This window comes from Myotis nattereri (genome assembly GCF_964212035.1).
Source record: "Myotis nattereri genome assembly, chromosome: 14".
Lineage (NCBI taxonomy): Eukaryota > Metazoa > Chordata > Mammalia > Chiroptera > Vespertilionidae > Myotis > Myotis nattereri.
The window spans coordinates 13,467,260-13,488,622 of NC_138089.1; the positions used below are offsets into that span (position 1 = coordinate 13,467,260).

At 46.3% G+C, this 21,363-nt stretch overlaps 1 protein-coding gene across 10 annotated transcripts in view; it reads left to right on the forward strand.

The window, feature by feature from the left end:
* CADPS (calcium dependent secretion activator) overlaps window positions 1-21,363 on the forward strand; it is a 448,916-nt gene that overhangs the window by 390,217 nt on the left and 37,336 nt on the right. For all 10 annotated transcript variants that reach the window (XM_081106565.1, XM_081106568.1, XM_081106567.1 and 7 more), the window contains 2 exons: window positions 14,588-14,620; window positions 21,195-21,302. In XM_081106565.1, the coding sequence (XP_080962691.1) occupies window positions 14,588-14,620; window positions 21,195-21,302 (141 nt within the window). The remainder of the gene's footprint in view (window positions 1-14,587; window positions 14,621-21,194; window positions 21,303-21,363) is intronic.

Below are 21,363 nucleotides of genomic sequence, written 5' to 3' on the forward strand. Positions count from 1 at the left end.
AAAATCAGAAAGGTGGTGTGCATGCCAGAGACTTGGGAAGCTGTGATACATTCTAACCACCCCATTTTCCAGTCGTGTAAATTGAGACCAGAGAAGGACAATGGCTTGAACATCTAGCTCAGGCACAGAACCCAGACCTGCTATCTCTTCCGTGTGTTTGTTTTCCCCACTTGATCTGAGCTGAGAGGGGGAAAGAAGTAAAAACACTCCACTGTGTAGATTACCTAGGCCAGTGGTCGGTAAATTGAGGCTCGGCAAACCACGGCTCGCGAGCCACATGCGGCTCTTTGGCCCCTTGAGTGTGGCTCTTCCACAAAACTACCGACTTCTGCGCATGGGCCACGAAGTTTCAATCGCACTGTACGTGCGCGCCCGCACGTGGTATTTTGTGGAAGAGCCACACTCAAGGGGCCAAAGAGCCGCATGTGGCTCGTGAGCCACAGTTTGCCGACCACGGACCTAGGCTGACAATAAAGGACAAGAAGTTGCTGGCAGCAGGGATTAAGTTAGTTATACCCTCAAGTCCACACTGAGGCAGCCAAGCGGGGAAGGGCAGGGTAGCACGGTGACAGGGGATCCCTGTGCAGAGCCATCGCTGTTCGGTAATGGCGACACAGCCCGCACCTGCCCGCACCACGGCCATGCGGAGCCAGGCACACAAGTGACACCTGGCCCTTGTGCTCTGGGCTTGCGTTCTATGGGCTCCTTCGTGTTGAGAGATGTTCAAAAGGCAAAGCAAAACCTGGGAGTGCCAGAGTGGGCAGAGGCCCCCACTTAGAATCACATAAGAACAAGCCTTCCCGCCCGCTTAGAGATTTTACCAAATTAAAACTCCCCATCTCTACATTGAGTTTCTTCTAAAAGGAGTGTTTGCCACGGAAACGAGTAAAAAGGCAGGACCGTGCCGTTAGGAGGGCAAACCTGAAGCCCACAGACCCGTGTTCCCAGGCAGCTCCGGGACGCACCAGCTGAGGGTCTCTCAGGAAGGCGCTGCGTCTCATTGAGCCTCGGTTTCCTCATCTGTAATGATCATCATGCCCACTGTAGTGAGGCGAATTACTTACCAATGGCTGAGCCTTGTGCCAAGCAGGCAGGAAGCATGCAGCCATTGTTAAGTCTTAGCGGCATCCACAGGGTGGGTTTGAAGGAGCCGCGAGCCTTGCAGAAATCCTTTCTGGGAAGGGAGGGTTGGGGCAGAGACGCGGGAAACTGGAAGGAAAACGGTCTACTTCAATCGGGCATCTGCTCAGAAGCCCCGGGGGGAAGAGAGATGAGAACATACACTTCCTGGACCCAGTCTCGGAACACAGCACCCTGAGCAACAGGAGACGTGAACAATTCTCCTGGGTAATGAGGCTGCGGCTCCTACTCGGTGCGTGGAACAGAATGCCTTTGTTTAATAGAGATCATTTCCCTGCCGCTGGCCCCGCGCCCCAGCAGTGCCAGCAGCTCTTTGTTTAAAGGAAGGTGGGGACTTTGAGTGGAGTGGTGGGAAGGGCTGTAGGAGGCATCATTACCCTCATTACTATGATAATAGTTTAATCACGATCAATATTTATGAACATGCACAGAAGCCTCGCCATCAGCCCAGCAGCCCTGCAACTCAGGGTTTCCGTGTTCTCGCCTAAGGACGCTTTCCAGGAAAGCTGGGCGCTCTCCCTCCTCCCGCTGGCCGCTCCGGAGCTCTCAGGGGTCGCAGGGGCCACTGCAGAATATCCGTGGTGGTTGCATCAGTAGTTACCGGTGAGGTCTTACTTGTGATCGTAAGTGTGTATCCTCATCACTATAACACTTTCTGGTTTTCAAAGTACTTCCAAAGTCATCTTCAGGCTTCGGTGAACTCTCTTGTGAAAAGGGTAGGGCAGTAGAGGGGGCAGCATAATACAGTGGCAGGTCCTTTGAGGTCAGACCCACTTGGGTTCAAGTTCCAGCTCTACCACCTTATAGCTGTGTTCCCTGGGGAAAACCCCTAAGCTCTCTGAGCCACAGTTCCTTCATTTGCAAAATGAGATGGCAAGTTCTTAGAAGAATTGAGTAAGATGGTGTAAATCAGGCATTCAATCACTGGTAAATACATCCGTATTTTTGTATGTGACTATGTATCACTATTAAGTATTTCTATGTTGTCTATGAGAAAGCAAAAAAAAAAAAAAATGCTTTCCTCAAAGTCACATAGACAATAGTTGAAAGTCCAGACTTGGCATCCAATACTCCCTAGTATCTGAAAAAAAAATTTTAACACTCATCCCATTTAACACTGACAACTCAGGGAAACCTTATTTTAAAACATTCCAATGCTTGACTCTTATCTTTCAAATACGAATCCGAGTTTGAAAGCCAGCGATCATGTTTCTCAGCAATGGCCATCTGATGAGCTGCCCATAAAAAATGTTGGGTGTCACAGTTCCCACATCTGTGGAAACAGGGTTTCTAAGCCCTGGCCCTTCTGAAAAGGAAAACCCGGGAGCTGCGTGTCCATCTAGCACGTCCAGGCTGCTTCGTGGGCGCAGGCTTCCCAGGTGGCGGAAATGCCGTTGGTCTTCCGCCAGCTCTGAGGATGGGTCAGCCCCTCCAGTGACAGAGCTCGGAGAATTCATCCCACCGCCTGGGACTCCAGATAGGCTTCCGGGGCTGTGTTTTCTGCAGTCTCAGACAGTGTGGGAAGGGGCTCCCACTGTCACTGCCACTTGGCCCCAAGCAGGAGCCCCTGAGGTTTGCTCAACTGCTCACCCGCACGCACAGTCCCAGTACATCCACCCACCGGCACATTCTGTCTTCCCCGAGCAGTCGGTCCCTCGGTTGGCACTCGCAATGCCTTCTTCCTCCCGAATGCACTGGAGCATCCAGATTATGTACCGAGGGAGGTGTCTGCTGGGCTTCGCTTGTGCCTTGGCAGAAGACACATCTCAGAATCCTGACTCCAGCCCAGCAGACAGCCTGGAGGCCTTCCTGCAGGATGCCCTTCCCTGAGTGTTAAGCATTCTATCACTTGTTTTGTTCTTTTCTCAATAAACTTTTATGAAAGAAATATAGAGTCCGGCATGGCTAAAAAAATGAAATAGGACAGAGGCACTTGTGATAACAGTTTTTTAAAGACGACATCCCTCTGTCCTACCACTCTCCACCCTTAATCCCTTACCCCAAGCGGGACCTGTGAAACTATTTTGTGTTTATCTTCGTTGCTCTAGGTGCTGTCCTTATGTGGATGGATCTACAGGCTGGCCCTCAATGTCATAGAGCTTTAGCCCACGTCACCATCTTCCCCTTCTCCTCCTCCTGTTACATGGGGTAGCATTGTTCTTCGCTTTACAACGTTAAATAATTCCCATCCACCTTTAGTCCTCATTTCACCCACGATGAAGCTGCAGACACCTACGCCCTTTCCTTCCCCTGCTTTCTCCTCCAGTTGCTCTCTGGGTCTAAAATGGGAACTGAATGACCATCTCTTCATTCTATCACTAAAAATGGATTCGTGTGTATTGATTGGTGAACATCTCTTGTGTCTAGACAAGCACAGTTCAATAGGGCTTTCTGCAATGATGGAGATATTCTATAGCTGAACTGGTCAGTGCAATAGCCACTGCCACATGTGGCTCATGAGTAGCTGAAATGCGGCCAGTACCACCACAGAGTTGAATTTTTCACTGTATTTTGTTTAAATTCATAAATTCACATAGCCTCCTGTAGCTATTGGATCGTGCAGGGCCAGACCAAGTTTACTACGGAAACCTGATTACCTGGAACAGCCTGAATTTCCAGCAGAAATGATAGTCATCACTGACACCTAGAAAGTCCTTACTGTGCCCTGAAACCTGTTCTAGGAACTCAGTTAACAACTGCACAACTTCATGGGGAATCCTATTCCTCCCATTTTGCAGATGAGGAAAGTGAGGCGCAGAGAAGTTAAGTAATGTGCCTGGTACGTGGTAGAGCTAGAATCTGATGCCAGGGGATCCAATGCCAGAGTCTGTGCTCTAAACCACTTCCCTCTACTGCCTCCAGTCCCCATCGGAAACTCCCTGTTTTAGGAACATCCATTTTCAATGGGTGTGGTCACGGCTTCTTCCATGTTATTGGCCCACATGGGCCACACTATGCTTACCGTGCATTTAGATGGAAACCCTGCCCACCCCATTTCTGCCACAAAAAGAGAACATAAACTAGAGGCTGAGGGGGGAGATGGGCAAGCAGCAGAGGGGCAGGAGCCCAGCCACAGGAAGCTTTCTGTTCTTTGGCCTGGTGATGCCAACAAGAGTCATCTAGTGGCTCGCACACACCGAGGGTTTGCCATGTCCCTTTATTATGTCCCTGTGCGTGTATCCTCATTAATTTTTACAACAGCTCAGGGAGGTACAGATGAGGAGGCAGCAACCAAGGGGAGCTGGAATATGAAATGAGGTGGCTCATGAGAAACACCGAAAACAGCTCTGGCACCGAGTAACCACCAGCACATGCTGCCTATTGTAGTCCTTTCATGTCTTTGCCAAGTCTACCCACTGGCCACGCTACACTGCCTGTACCTGTGTGAGTGGTCTTTATTTATCTCGAATGTTTTTTCCCTTTTCCCTGTTACTATAGTTTTTCCCAAAGCCCCCTTTCCAGAGCTCTTATTCATGCTACAATAGTAGCAGCCTATGCTTTCCTGCTAGAGTATGGATAACCCTGCCAAGGTGGGAAGTGCTTCCTATTCCACATCCTAACCAGAACCTGTCTTGCACACCAGCCAACAGTCACAGGCATTTTTTCATTTTATTTCCAGAAGGAATTCAGGAAAACCATCAGCCCAGCACCCTATTACACCATATAAAAGACGTGAGGCCAACGGGTTGGGCAAGTAGCAGAGGTCAGTCAACTAGTGAATTAGGATCAGAAATGTACATTTTGTGATTCTTCCTCTACCTCGCGTCTCCCACTTGAATCATGTTCTATCCAGAAGTTAGAAAGGTTCTACTGGAAAGGACCAGACAAGAAATATTCTGGCTTTAGAAGCTCCAGGGTCTCTGCCCCAGACACTCAACCTCTGCCCTGGTAGCATGAAAGCAACTACACACAAGATGTAGGTGAACGGGCATGGCTGTGTCACTGAAATGTCAATATCCTGTAATTTTCACATGTAGAGTTCTTCTGTGGATTTTCTTTCAACCATTTGAAAAATGTAGAGACCATTTGTAGCTTGTGGGCCATACGCTAACAGGCAGCAGACTGGCTTTGGCCCATGGGCCATCGTTGGCTGACCCTTGTTCTAGTCGGTTAAGGATAGATGGGAGCACACTTGGCAGTCAACGCCCAGTGAACCACAAGTGAGTTAAACACTAGTAATAATATTAGCCGATGCTTCTTGAGCTCTTACTGTGTACCAGGCATTGTGTTGAGCACTTTACATGATGTCAATCCGTTTGGCCTCACAAGAAACCTCTGAAGAAGATACTATCATACTATCTCAGTTTGAAGATGAGATTATAGAAGCCTTGGGGAAATTAAATAATGCTTCCCAAGCTCATTCAACTACAGTGGGGCCTTGACTTACGAGTTTAATTCGTTCCGAGACCGAGCTCGTTAACTCAAATTACTCTGTCAACTCAATGCAAAAAATCGGCTGAGAGACAGCTGGTATCTCAAAAAACTCGTTAGTCGGGACACTCGTAAGTCAAGGCCCCACTGTAGTAAGTGATGGCACGTAATGAAAACCAAGTACTGGCTGATCCAAAGCCCCCTGTGCGTCCCACAAAGCAGGCCCCTTCTCCCTGATCCCAGGTGCCTGGTAGATAAGAAATAGATTTAGAATTTCATTTTCAGAACATCAACAACTTGAGGTAGTGAGAGGACTTGCACATTATAACCAGACCTGGGCGTGTATTCCACTTCACCACTTACTGGTTCACCTCTTGAGAGTTGCTTAACCTCTCTGAGCCTCAACATCCTCATCTGTGGGGCAGGGATGGTGAACTGAGTCTTCTAATGCTCAGTGCTGACTGAGTTAATCATACAGAATTGCCTCGCACAGTACCCCCCCCCCCCCCGCATATGCTCAATAAATATCATTAAAGATCAGGTGAAAATCAGGTTGCTCATCAATGGTGTTTTTAAAATTTATTTCTTGCTGACAGTATTACCTATGTCTCCCATTTCCTCCATTTTTGCCCCACTCCATCCAGCCCCTACCCCAGCCCAGGCCTTCCGCACACTGTTACCTGTGTCCATGGCTTATGCATATATGCATATATGTTTTTTAGTTAATCTCTTCCTGTCTCCTCTACCTCCCTCCCCACTGAGATTTGTCATTCTTTTCCATGCATCCAAGTCTCTGGACCTCTTTTGTTCATTGGATTCCACATATAAGTGAGATCATGTGATATTTGTCTTTCTCTGACTGGCTTATTTCGCTTAGCATAATGCTCTCCAGGTCCATTCATGCTGTTGCAAAGGGACCTCCTTCTTTTTTACAGCCACAGAGTATTCCATTGAGTAAATATACCACAGCTTTTTTATCCACTCATCTACCGTTGGGCACTTAAGGCTGTTTCCAAATCTTAGCTATTGTAAATTGTGCTGCTATGAACATAGGGATGCATATATCCTTTCTGATTGGTGTTTCAGGTTTCTTAGGATATATTCCTAGAAGTGGTATTTCTGGGTCAATGGCAGTTCTAAGTTTAATTTTTTGAGGAAACTCCATACTGTTTTCCACAGTGGCTGCATCAGTCTGCATTCCCACCAGCAGTGCAAGAGGATTCCCTTTTCTCCACATCCTCACCAGCACTTATCGTTTGTTGATTTGTTGATGATAGCCATTCTGACAGGTGTGAGATAGTACCTCATTGTCATTTTGATTTGCATCTTTCAGATGATTAGTGACTTTGAACATGTTTTCATATGTTTCTTGGCCTTCTGTATGTCCACTTTCGAAAGTGTCTTTTTAGGTCTTTTGCCTATTTTTTGATTGGATTGTTTATCTTTTTTTTGTTAAGTTGTATGAGTTCCCTGTAAATGTTGGAGGTTAAACTCTTATCAGAGATATCATTGGCAAATATGTTCTCCCATCAGTGGGCTTTCTTGTTGTTTTGTTGATGGTTTCTTTTGCAGTGCAGAAGCTTTTTATTTTGATGTAGTTCCATTTGTTTATTTTCTCCTTAGTTTCCATTGTCCTAGGATCCATATCGATAAAGATATTGCTATGACATATGTCTGACATTTTGCTGCCTGTGGATTCTTCTCAGATTTTTATGGTTTCCCATCTTATGTTTAAGTCCTTTATCCACTTTGAGTTTATTTTTGTGTGTGGCGTAAGTTGGTGGTCTAGTTTCTTTTTTTTTTCTTTTTTTTTTTTGCATATATCTGTCCAATGTTTCCAACACTGTTTATTGAAAAGACTGTCTTGACTCCATTGTATGCTATTGTCTCCTTTGTCAAATATTAATTGAGCATAATGGCTTCAGTTGATTTCTGGGCTGGCTGCAGAAATTTTTAAAGCCAAAGGTCGTAGCCAATTTTGCCAGTCTCTTGAGATGGTGGTGTGGTCAGCGTTTCCAGGCAAAAGCAGAGAAATCAGCTCAGAGCCCTTGTGAAGTCAGACAAGCAGAGGTGGAGCGTAAATTGTTTCCTTGGCCGATTTTTTTCCCCAAGAGACCGTGGGGAGAAAGGAGAGCTTGGGCAGTCGCTAATGCAGTGGTATCTGTTCAGACTTCTCCCCTCCCATCTTTGAGTCTGACCCACCAGATTTCTGTTTGCAAAAAGGGCCTAATCCACTTTTTTTTTGTCTGTGCATTGATTTAATAGTATCAAACCCTGAGGCCCGCGTGGTCTGCACCTGGGTTGCTTTTTCCCCTAATGAAGCCAGGGAAGTGGCTTAAGCCCCCGCCGCGCTTCCTATCAAAGCTTCACAATGATTAACGCAGGTCCCCTTGTTAGGAGCAGGCAGAAGAAAATCCCTTAGTCATCGGCATTGTGCAAAGCCCGGAATGGTGAGTGCTCAATGAAAAGATTACCTTGGGCACCTGAGAAATAATGGAAGAGCTCCACGGAGAACCCATTAAGCCTGCCTCCACACGCTAAGTCAGGTGGAGGGTCGGGTAATTAACTGGGACATTCGGGCCAGAGAAACCGTGTTGGACCTTCTGCCCTAACTGAGTCAGCACAGATAATTATTCAAATCCCTCAGACATGTTCCTGGAGAGGCCATTTTAGGTGGCATCTGCACACACACACACACACACACACACACACACACACACCAAGACTGGTCAATAGAAGTGGTTTGATGGTGTGTGTTTTTAACTGAATAATAGGCATCCTAGGGATGGGAGGTCCAAAGCTCTAACTTATTTGCTGTGTGACTTCAAGTCACTTCCTCGCTCTTTACCTAAGTTTCTTCACCCGTAGAAAGGGAATGTGTCTAGGACACCCCTGCTCTCAAAAGGTTGTTGTGAGGATGAAATACAACAAATGCTATATTCCCGGCTCCTCACCCAGCAAGTCCTCAGCACTCAAGAAGGGTTACTTCCAGATCATAATTGTTGGGTGGACACAACTCCTGTGAGTGTTGGAGAGATCGTGCCTTCAGACAGCGTCTAAGGACAGGGCCTGGGACCACGGAGCACAGCCTTCACCTGCAGCCACACGAGCAGGCTTGCTCACTGTGGGCTTATCCCCGACCCTCACCCTCCACCCCTACAGCCACCCCTGAGCTGCGTCTCCTTTTTGAATCCCTTTCCCAGCACTGGCTGTCTCCAGCGGTCAGGTGGGAGGGGGCCCACGGATACTACTAGAGAAAGGGTAGTCGTCGTCCCACCAGAGGGGATGGTGAGAAAGCAGGGAGTCTCAGGAAATGAAGTCACACTTCTTGCCTCTCCTTCAAGGGTACTTGGGTCCCTGCTTAGATAGGGTGCCAGACCAGGTGTCAGGGGCAAACCCCTCCCATCCCCCCAAACCCCCCATGCCCAGGGCACATGGCTGGGGCCCAGAGAGGAATCACAGAGTACACTGGTCTGGGAACGCCCCTGGGCTCAGCCTCAGCTCAGCCATCCTGAGGGAGGGACAGAGGGCTTTGCTGTCTGCCCCAGGGCGTCAAGGGCAAGTTCTCCGAGGCATTGGGGTGTTCACAGAATTGGCAGAGAGTGTGCCAGACCAGGAATCTGCTCAGACACCTGCTGGTAAGCTGGGGAGTTCCCAGCGTCCTTTGTTTATGGTAGGAAATTGCCTGTGGTCTAGAGGTGGGGACGAGCTTTCTCTACACCAGTGAGCCAGTATGTCCCCTAATCAGGACAGGAACAGGTACATTTTACCGCGCGCCCAGCACTGCTCTGCATGCTTATCTGATTGCCTCATTCAACCCTCTCAGTGTCCCTTTGAGTCACATATGATGGCCCCATTTGCAAAGGAGGCTCAAAGAAATGAAGCAACTTGCGCAAAGTCACAAGCTAGGAAATGGCAAAGCCCGAGTACTGACCAGCAATCCTGCCCCATCCTCCTAGTCACGTCACTAGCAGGATTTCTTTTAAAGTTTTTTAAAAAGAGAGAGAAAATTACACACACACTTTTGAGAATCATGGATGGCGAAAAATACATGGTGACAAAATTCTATAAAGTAGGTAGTACTTTTGAAGACATTTATATTTTATTCATCAAAGCATCGACATGTGATGGAAGAGAGTTTTGTGTCGATTGTAAGGCCTGCTGTGGATCTGATCTGTGCCCGTGGGTTTCTAACCTTGGCGATAACTTCAAAGGCTGGGGGGCGGGGGAGGGGGGGGCTGGGCGGAGCTGGCTCTTCCTCTCTGTGTAGAGTGCAGCTGGTAAATACACATTCCTGGGGCTGCTTAAAAGAAATAATGCGTAAAGGTAGCACCGTGGACATTGGACAGGAGGGGCTCCAGGGACCAGAGCTCTGACCCTGCTTCTGCCGGTGCCCGCTCTGCTGCATCTCACCATACCTGCTGTGAAAATGAGCTGGTGGCAGCTGCCTGCCGCTCAAGGAGATGAGCGTGAGAGAACAGGACGCAGTCATGGAGGGAGCCTCGCACGCAGGGCTGGGCTCGCACCCAGAGCATCCCAGGCCTCAGCCGGAGCTACCCACAGAGCAGATTTCTGACCCGCACTCGGCTGGACTGAGATAGGTGTCCGCACCCTCTTTGGGCCCCTGTCATTTCACTCATCATCTGGACGCTATGCGCTAGAAGGACCGTGGACAACACTCCACTTGCATTGCAGCCCTTGCGTCACTACAAGAAGACTATGGTTTTCTTTGCCTTTAGCCCTTTTCCTGCAGAATGCCTCTGCTTTCACTCCCTTACACAGACCCTTCCAGACTCCCCTGTACCCTTATCAACATCCTTCTTCAAGCTCAATGCCCAGAACCGAAAACGGCCCACCACATGTTTCTAACAATAATAGGACCACAGTTTACTCTGAGCCAGTCTTTCCTGTTGTTATGGGACTGGAGGAAGATCGATAAGACCCCATGCAAGTCAGCTGTTATCAGAGAAAAAAACAAGCCTCTGGACCTGAAGGCAGTGCCCATAGCTGAGCGGACGGCTTTCGTTCGTTGCACAGAGCTCGCTCCGTCTTCCCGAGCTGCCTGGGAAGAAGCAGATTCTGACTGGTGTCATTCTCCGGATTGGAACGGCATGTTAGTGGTAAATGGAGAGTAGGCATGTTTAAAGGTTGATCATTTCAGCTGCAGCAAAACTCCTACCAACTGCCAAGCACCAACTCTATGGAGCAAAGGAGGCCATTTCCCACTGAGCCATTATTTGGCCAGCACCTGCTCTGACCACTGATGCTTGAATTCCCTGCCCGATTCTGTCACTGGTGAGGAGATCAGGAGTTCCAAAGGGAAAATTGAGGCTCAGGGCTCCTGGCTTCTCCACCTCCTGGCTGAGGTCATTAGCAAATAAATTCTTAAGTTCTATGGGTTTTTTGTGTTCTCAGTCATAAATAGATATGATTCACAGCCCCCACTTTACAGGGTGGCTTAAAGAAGAAACTGTACAGCCCTAGCCAGTTTGCTCAGTGGTTACAGTGTCAGCCTGCAGACTGAAGGGTCTCGGGTTTGATTCCTGTCAAGAGCATGTACCTTGGTTGCAGGCTCAATCTCTGGCCCAAGTCAGGGCATGTTCAGGAGGCAACCAATCAATGTGTCTCTCTCACAGATATGTCTCTCTCTCTAATCCCCCTCACTCCCTTCCACTCTCTCTAAAAATCAATGGAAAAAGTATCCTTGGGTGAGGACTAACAACAAAATAATTTTTTAAAAACTATCGGCACATAAAAGTTCTTTGCAAAGTGGAAAACATCCTAAAAGTGTTAGATGTTATTTTAAATGGGGGAGACTTGGAAGAAAGGAAAGCTACCTTTTTGCCCAAACTAAAATCTGGAACAGGAATGGAGAGGAATGATTTGGGGTTTGAATAATTTAATATAAGTATTATTTGTGCAAAATTGGGAACGCGTCCCTCCAAGCTTTTAATGGTCCAGAGCAGTTTGCTTCTCCCACCAGCTTTGCAGGCAGCCAGCTTTATATAGAAACACTAGTGTCCCGGTGCACAAATTTGTGCACATTGAAAAAAATTAATTAGAAGAAATATTTTAATATCACTATTTGCCCTTTCTCTATAATAGAAGTGTCAACCAAATTCATGATTGACATGACAGGTCAAAACACACGCACATGATTGGCACCAGTAAGAGTTTTATATGTTTTGTGCATGCACAAGTCAACTTAACCTTTTATAGGTATAGAATAAGCTTGCTTAATTAGACCTGCTTTCTCATGTAGCTAAACTTTCTCCAGCCCAGTGAAGCACCCCAACTTCTCTTTCAGGTAATTGTCAGTAACACAGCAGTAAATACCAACATGAAGCAGATTATTATTGTAGGTCACACAGAGAGAACAAAGGGTAAAATATTTAACTGCAGTAGTGTTTGACTATATTCTGCTCAGTGAGAAAACCTGAAGTCATTTTTAAGTTCCACTATTTCTTACTTCTCTTCAGCCAGGTCAAGTTTCTAAGCTTTCTAAATCTCTGTTGTCTTGCTAATGAAAAGAAAATAGGATTCCACCGAGTCTCCTATCTACCTACTCCAGGACTTCTCTGAGGATCAAAAGAGATGAGGCATGTGAAAATGCTTCACAGACATTTGGTTAAAGTGTAAAATTTTTCCACTTGGCTATAAAGCAAGTCCTGTTCTTGGGCTGAAGAAACTCCAAGGAGGCTAGTTGCTAGGGAGAGGAAGCCAGGCGTTGCTACGTGACGTCATTACCTGGCACCCACAGCCACCGTTTCCAGGCTGGGCTGGGCTGTTGTCCGCATTTTATGCCATGGGGTCTCAGCTGTGATTCGGTGGGGTGTTGTTCCTGGGTGGTGGTGGGACCTGTGTCCCACTTGGGGTAAGACAAGTGTTGCTTTGTCAGCACCGGGTCCACAGTGTCATTTCTCTGTAAACGGCCAGTGCATGTCACGGCAGCTCCTGAGTTGAGTGTCTGTCCCCTGATGGTCAGTGCATGTCATAGCAACCGGTCAAACAGTCGGACACTTAGCATATTAGCCATATATATATATATATATATATATATATATATATATATATATATATGTCGGCTTTCAGTGGCTTTCTTGATCTGGTCATTCCTCTGCTGTTCCTCAACCATCCTGAAGCCAGAACTGCTCACTAGCCTTCTCTCCTTCCTGCTACAAATTTTCCCCAAGTGCCCTTTCTAAGGTTCCAAGCAAGTCGCTGGGAAGATAGGCATGAGCGAGATGTGCCAATCTATGAGAGACAGACATGGCACAAAAGTGCCTGGCCTGTGTGGCCATCAGGGCGGCAAAGGAAAAGTGTGGGGTCCGGGAGAATTGGTTAGACGGGGGCCTGCGGATCGTCTTGGGTGCTGGCGTGACTTTGGAAGATTGGGATGCTTCGCTCTCTCATTGATGAACCGATGTGCGCTCAGCCCTTTAATGTTTACGAAGCACTTTCTAATATTTTCTTCACCTGATCAGGCTCTCAACCCTACAAAATGCACAGTATTAGCACCCTGTTGTAGAAATCTAGGAGCCAAGACTAAGGCATAGAAGTGATTATCCCAGGGCCAGCTGGTCCTGCCACTTATGGAACTTCTGACCCTAAACCCTAGGCTCCTTCCACCACACACGTTGGCTCATTGGCTTCTCGCCCCTGGGAGGTGAGGTTTTTCAAAGTATCTCTGCGAAAAGGGCAGGCATCCTCCCCTGGGTACTTTGATGTGGGTGGAGGTTGTGATTTCCGATATGGACCACAGCCCAATGTCAAGGGGAAGCCTACCTGAGAGGGGAAAAGACACCCTAACTGCTGTGTGTGCATCGCAGCCTTTGTGGTCGCCCTTAATCCTGGAAACCCTCGCTGACCCCAAATACAGCCCCTTAGTCTTACCTGTGCGTAGAGGAGCATGTGTGACCAAATGCAAGTCAGAATGAGGCACATAGAACGTCAGCTGGACTCCCATAGATGTTATTCCTCAAACCCCGCTATTGATTGGCCCGGGTTTGCTTAGGAATTGCACATCTTAGCTATTATTTGTTGCATGCTTACTATGTCCCAGGACTCTGTGTGTATTCACACTATGGCGGCAGCTGAAGCAGGCTCTAGTAGGATCTCCATTTCGCAATGATGCAACTAAGCCTCAGAGAGATGAAGTAACTTGCCCAAGGTCACACAGCTAGTAAGTTGAAAAGGCAGAATTGGAACCTGCTCTGACTCCGAACACCATGCTCTCACTCTACTCTGCCAGACTGCCCCTCCAAACACTGAAAATAAATTTCATAGCCACTTCCTGCTCTTCCTTCTGGGTTTTCTAGTATTTAAATCCAAGAGACACAACAGCACCCTTGGGACAGTTTTGGAAGGCTCTGGTACCCCTTCTAACACCCACCCACAGACACCCACTTCCCTCTGGGCTAAGGACGCCCACCCACCACATCCCTCTTCTTGAGGAGAGTTCACTGAAGCTGAGAACGGAAGGGTTCAATTCAGACAAACCTGCAGCCAAATTACACAAAGCCAAAGACTGACACCAGCCTTAGGTGCTTTTCTAGACTGGGGAGCCCTCCACTCATCAGCCGGGGTTTAGCTACAGTCATTTTTCTCCCTTTTAAAGGGAGGGAGGAAAATGCAAAGCTCCCACCCCAGCTACAGAATCTCAGTCAGGAATACTTCACTCTCTTTCTCTCTTTCTATTCCCTTCCTCTCCTTCTGTCTCCCTTCCTTCCTTCCTTCCTTCCTTCCTTCCTTCCTTCCTTCCTTCCTTCCTCCCTCTCCCCTCCTCCTCCTCCCCCTCCTTCTCTCCCCTTCTTTTCCTCCTTCTTCTCTCTGTCTCAAACCACACACACACACACACACACACACACACACACACACTTTCTCTCTCTCAAGCAATAAATAGCTATGGCTTGGGGGAAAATAGCAAACAGATTTTATTTTTTCGTACCTTCCCATGTTTCCTGGCCAGCTCCAGGTGCCAGCGTATTGTTGTAACTCTGATGGGGATTCAGCATTGAGCTGTGAACAATTAAACATAAACACCAGCCTCACTCCCATCCTCTTCTTTCCTTCTTAGGTGAAGGCAGCTTCCAAGTATGTGGATGTACCTGTGAGTATATGCAAATTGCCTTTGTGGGTTTGGTGGGTTTTTTGTTTGTTTGTTTATTTGTTTACTTGCGGGGTTTTGTCTTGTTTTGCTTTGCTTTTATGAGAAGTTTGATGGTGCTGTTTTCATTAGTCGCTGCTAAATTGTGTATCTTCCTGAACTGAATCGCCAGAGGGGGGAGGCCACGAACATGTCCTGGGAAAACTGTATCAGATGAGAAGAGGGACCGGCTTCTTTCATCAGGGAGACGGGTCCTGTTTGAGGGTAACCCCAGTTTGCTCTCGTTTTTATTTTCATTAGTTTCTCTGACATATTTCAGTCTGTGGCCACTCACCTCCTCGCTGCATGCGCCCCTTGGAAGTAGAGTCATGACCTAGAAATGTGCACAGGGTGCCGGTATGTTTTAAAAACAAATAAATTCTGAATTTGTTCATTTCGGGGTCAACGCGGCAATTGTTTTAAGGAAACCTTCCCAAACTGTGTGTGATTAGTGCAGACCTCGTTAATGAAGAGAGCTCTCCAAGTTCACAGCCAAAGCACTCGAAGGTGCCCAGGATTTACATTTAAATTGAGGTTAAGTACGCACATGGAGGCGAGAGCGTGGGATTACCTGTGATGAACAGGACGCGTTTGTAGGCGGACTCTGCCCTGCCTATTAGCAAAATAAAATTGCAGCGATTTCAGCATATGCCAATGAAGGGGAAGGCAAGTGATTCTGCATCTCCGTTTCTAACAAAAGAGGTGGGAGTCTCTTATAAAATATTAAATTTAGAGAGCTTATCTCAACAGCCACCAAGGGTCTCGGACTGAATGTTTCTCATTCTGAACGTGGTTAAGTGCCCTCCTTGTTCAAATACTTCTTTGTTACAATTTGTGTTTCTCTAAAGGGATTTATATTAACATTTAAATTCATTTCCCCAGGAAGTTGAGTGTGTAATGGTTTATTGGCTTATTCCTCACAGGAAGGCAAAATGGAAAATTGGAGTGAATTTGGCATTAGCATATATTGTTTGTTTAATGAAAGAATGTACAATCAATAATTGTGCTTTGAATTTATATAATATTTCTCATCGAGGGACCTCAGGCTCCTTCACAGAGATAATCCTTACAACGAGGGAGAGAAACGCTAAGCAATTTATTTTCCCTAGCCCCAAACTATCAACTTTCAGTTCACAGGGAGCAAACTACTCACATTCTCTGGGCCTGTTTCTCCCTCCTTAAAATAGGGACAGTAGTACTCAAGACACGGGTCTGCTGTGCAGCTTAAATGGCACACGTGTGTGTGGAACCTTGGGCGCCAGGCCTGGCCCTCATCAGACATTTCAGCTGCAGGAGCAGGGCACGTGGTGGGGGTGGGCGTGTGAGGCCCACAATCCAGTGCGGGAGGGTGGGAGTGGGGGCTGGATTTGCTGACTTTCGCTCTGGCCTGCCATGGTCTTCAACAGTAATAGAAACTGGAATTCTCAGCGTGCGACTCAAAGATCTGGTGGCTGAGGTTTGTGTTCTGTCGGCCTCAAAGAAGAGGGAAGATCACACCGGCGAGGGTAGAACAGGTGAGGAGTAGGCAAGGCCCAAATACGCAGAGAAATCTGGTCGGGCAACTCAAATTGACATTTGGGGGAGGTCAGAAAAGTCAAAAACTGGCGATTTCCTCTGGTTCAGACTGACGGTACAGTTGAGGGGAAATGCACAGCAAAAGTGCCCTGCCCTGTAGTCATCCCATGTCCAGGGCTGGGTTATGCTACAGCAGAAGCCTCGCTGGGCTCTGGGGGAACAACAAGAATTCGCCGAGTCTCCGCCCCCTAGGGACGCATTAGAAAATGAAGCAGCATGTCCCCAAATGCGGCACACTTACCAGTGATGATGACAACTGCAGCCAAACCTTTTAAAGCACCCACTCTGCGCTGGGCACCTTCAAAGCACTTCACTTTTAATCTTGATAATAACCCCACTTTAAAGATGCGGAAACTGAGGCCCAGAGAGGCTCCCTCCCTGAGGGTCCCACAGCTGCTAAGTGGGGGAGCGGAAATTTCTAGCAGTGCTCTCAACACTGTGCGCCTGCCAGCTGGTTTTGAGTAATTACTGTACTTTAGTTTTGGAAAAACTAAAAATCATGATGATTTTACCAATTATTATGGCTTAGAAAAAAAAGATAAACTTTAAAATTAAGTTGATTAAAGTGTGCTTAATAGCAAATACTATTATAGTGATAGTGTAAGTTATCATAATATAGTAACAATAGTATTCCAATAATTATATAGCAATAATAGTATAAGTAATGTTTTGATAAACAATTTTAGAGAAAATAATGGTGTATAGAAGACATATTCTATGTGCCCATTGTTTACATGTGGTGAATAACAGTAATCATTTACTTCTCAAAACCACCCTCCAAGGGGTAATGTTTTCATCCTGTTCCACAACGGAGGAGAGGAGAGAGGTTAGTTGCATGCCCAGCGCCTCCCGGCCAGTAAGCAGGAGCGTGAACGCTCAGGTGCTCGCCCTTTGACTAAGTGGAGGGAGCCGGCTGGCACTGGCTCCCATGAAAGAGCCTACTGTGTGCGTTTCTTTCCAACTCTGTCTTCAGTGAGGGCACATTAGCAGCACCAACTGGGCCATGGGGAGAGTATTTACACCATGGAAATTGGCAAGCACTACAAATCCAGGTCGGTTGTTTGTGTTGTTTGGTTTTGTTGTTTTAAAGAGCCAGTTTACCAACACACCAGCGGCCATCGCCTATTGAATTGGTGGTCCCCAAACCAGAATGTGCAGCAGTAATACTTGGCAAGGATTTTGGTCTGGTCTTGTTTTGTTTTCTAGTAGAGATTTCTAGCCTCTCGTCTCCAGAGATACTGACTCTGTGGTTCTGGGATGGAGCCTGGAAGTCTCTTTCTCAAGCTCTCCACGTGGTTCTGATAGGCAGGTCCAAGTCTGGGGACCAATGGGCTCCCTCAGTGATTCGCCACCTTGCCTACGTATTGGAAACACCTGGGGAGCTTTTTACACCCATTAGTGCCAGGTCGCTTGCCAAATTAAAACCATCTCTGGGGCGTGCGGTCCAGGCATCAGTGTTTTTAAAGCTCCCAGGTCCTTATCATCTGTAGCCGGCTTAACACCTAGTGGATAAAGTCATCTTTCAAGTTGTTTCTAGCTCTGAAGACTGAGTTCATTTGTGTTGCTCTGTGAGGTTGGCACGTGGTTCGCTGGTTTAGTTCTGTGTGGGAATTAGTAGTTAGTTACCTTAGAGGCCTGTCTCTTAATTATCCACATTAATGGAGAGAAGCGTTATTGCCAGTCATTGAAAACGTGGCATACATCCCAAAGCATCTCTTTGTCTTAGACGAAGTATTCGAACATGGTATACGTAGCAGGTTTGCATTCCCAAGTAGGGCTTGCTAAGGGTCCTGAAAAATCTGAATTTGTTATCTCAAACTCAGAAGTATCCTGGTAGGAATAAATTCTGATTTAAATGCCTTATTTTTTCTAAGCCACAGAGTGGATTCTTCGCAATGATATCTTCCACACGTGGATGGAGTTAACTACACAGAGATGAATGTATTTGCTGTTTATTTCATGTCCAAGCCACGTTTAAAATAAGCACTGTAATTGTGGGGTATTAAAACCATTGCCTAGCGTTTTCCCCACTGTTTGTAGATAGCAATGTGGTATCAAGCCTAATTTCTCTAATAGCATCGGTTGTTTAGCCAAGAAAAATTCCCATCTATAATTACAAGTTAGCTTGTTTGTGTGTAAACAGTTTTTATTTTAACCATTTGGTTGGAAATCTACTTAAAATGCATTACGCATCCACTCCTGCCGTTTTAAATAGGGAACTGGCCATACTTCAATGCTTCCTCCATGAGGGAGGATCACCACGGTGACTGTGACTCCCAGGGCCCCCGAGGGGTAGGGTAGCTTGCCTCTCCCAGACCCCAACTGGTGGTGACCCTACATGTGTGGAGCTACCGTTTGGCAGCCTTTTCCCCCATACAGGGCACAGGGAAAGCAGTAGTTCTCTATTACCAACTCACCCCTTGCTGGCCACCAATGGGATGGAAAGCAAACTCCTGGAAATTGGATGGAAAGCTGGTTAGAAAGGAAGATGGTTGTGAGTGGGGGCCTGAGGACTCTATTAAAAGAAAACTACACATTTTCCTGCAGAGATTTTTGTCATTTTTATTTTGATGGTGGTTTCTCTGAGGCCCTTTTTTCTTCTTCTTGGTTCCAAAGTAGATTATAAAGGTAGGTAAGGCTATGAAATAATATAACATTCGGGGGCTCGATGTTTATATAGTAATATATGGCTTTTAAAGCACTTGAACATACTTTATTTTAGCTGATAATCATAATAATGTTTAAGATAAGTAGGGAGTTTTAATCCCGTTTTACAGATGGTATAACTAAGGCCTGGGAGAAATTTAAATGATTTTCACAAGTTTCCATTTGTGGGGGGTCCAATAAAAAGCCCTCGCTTAATATCATCAATAGGTTCTTGGAAACTGTGACTTTAAGTAAAATGACAACTATCAAAAACGATTTTAGTATGGCTAATGGCCATCAACAAGAGTCAAGTTCCTGGGCATCTTGTCACCATTATAACAAAGACATGGAAGGAAACAACGTTAGCGGAGGACCTGCCGTAGAGAGACTGAGAGCTTTGGAAAGGAGGTGGGAGGGACTTATTTATTCATGGATTTGTTCATTCAGCAAACATTTACCAAGCACCTACTGTGTGCCAGGCATCCAACTATGTGCTGAGGATACAGTAGAAAATAGAGCAAATAAAGTCCCTGTGGTCATGGATTTTAGGTTCTAGTTGTCCCAGACAGGCAAAAGACAGTAACTAAATACATAGTACGGTGTCAGATATTGGTAAGTGCTATGAAGGACAATTAAACACAGTCAAGAAATAGAGAATTATGGAGTTTCTTAACTACCTGGGGAGATGAATCATCCTGTGTGGGGTTTTTTAATCAAACTTTTTAAAACTTAATTGCCCCTTTGAGGATAACAAATGTGGTGAAAATACCAATTACTGTGGATCGCTGTTTCTATCACTGAGGGTCGCTGATCTGTCTGCAGGCTGTGGCTTTGGGTCTTAGCTCTCCTGTGCTGCATGTGTCCTGGAAAAGGCCATGTCTGCCACTAGCAGCACCAGGAAAAGAATGGAAACAGTAATAATAACTTTCTCAGATCCCCCAGGTAGGGGTCCCTATCCCCACGGAGATGCCTTTTGATACTGCCACAGGGAGAGGAGGAGAGAGGTGCCTTGAGAACGGAGAGCTATCACTTCCATCTCATTGGAGACCTCTATTGTTTGCTATCATGAAACTGCCGCAATTATAGGCCCGTCACAGAACCTGCTCAATCCATCCCATGAAAATTGCTTGAAAGTGTAACAGTTGACTGCTGTGGCTTTGGGTTGTCTTCATTGTTTTTCAAATTAATACCTTGTCATTGTTTCAGCAGGTGTTAAGAAATGTTACTAGCATCCCAGGGGCCAAGCATTGGCCCTTTGCTTGATAATTGTTTGCTTTGTGTTTGAAAAAAAAATACAGTCCTACTGTTTCCAAACCTTCCTCATTTTCACCCTGGAAATTACACAGAAGTGTTAACTAACTTCAATTTGCAGTGCTTGACAGTCCCGTCTTCTAGGGAAATGATACTTTGTGATCTAAGGTAAATCACAGTAATGAAAGCTAATCTTTTTAGTTATTAGCAAACATACATATCTGCTGTGGAAAGTTAAGGGGTTTGTGGCAGCTCTCCTAATGACCCATATTACAGTGTTTTAATAGGTTTCTTTGGAGATAACTTTGATTACGACATGTCAAGCAGTGTGCTTCTTTTTTTCTTACAATAAATCATTTCCTATACTGTACTGTATGAACCACCTGCTTACCTTTCCAGAAAATCTAATTTATTTAAAAATCAAATCCTTTGCCCCTGCCCTTTTTTTTTTTTTTTTAATCCTTGGACTATAAGCCGCACCCAGGAGCAAAGACAAATGGTTGAATGTCTCCTGAGTAAACTGATGAGGAAATACTACATATTCCGGTTAAATTACCCCCCAAATGTGACTTGGGTGGGTGGAAGGGGTATAGATTGAACTCTGATTTCTTTACTTAGCACCGTCTTAATGTTTTTTAAAGGAAAGGGGCCGGGAAGGCTGTCACCTTTCTGATGTTACAGTAAGGAGAGACCATGGAAGACAGAGTATATGTGGGTATTTTTTAAAGGGGAAGAGGGCTCAATTCCCCCCCCAAAAAAAAAAAAAAAAATCCAGGTAATATCTCTGGGTTACCCAGTGAATATTTATTCATTAGAGTATCTTTTCCAGGAAAAAAAATTAATAGTAGAAAAATATGTATAAAACCCTGTAATCCCGACTCCCTTCTTAGCCAGGTGTGCTTTCCAGAAAGTGCAGAAGGCTCAAATAGCCATTCTGACCAGTCTGGGCTGTGAACAGCTGGGACATACACCACGGAGAGCTTGGAACTCCCGTGAGAGGGAGCGGGGAGGAGAGAGGAAAATGCAGGGGCGAATTCCATTTTCATGTTCTCCTGTTTCTTTGCAGAAACCCGGGATGGACGTGGCCGATGCCTACGTGACTTTCGTCCGCCACTCTCAGGATGTCCTTCGTGATAAGGTCAATGAGGAGATGTACATAGAAAGGTTATTTGATGTAAGTAAATGCCTTCTCCTCCTTGCAGACCAAGGAGGAGACCCTCCAAAATGTGACAAAA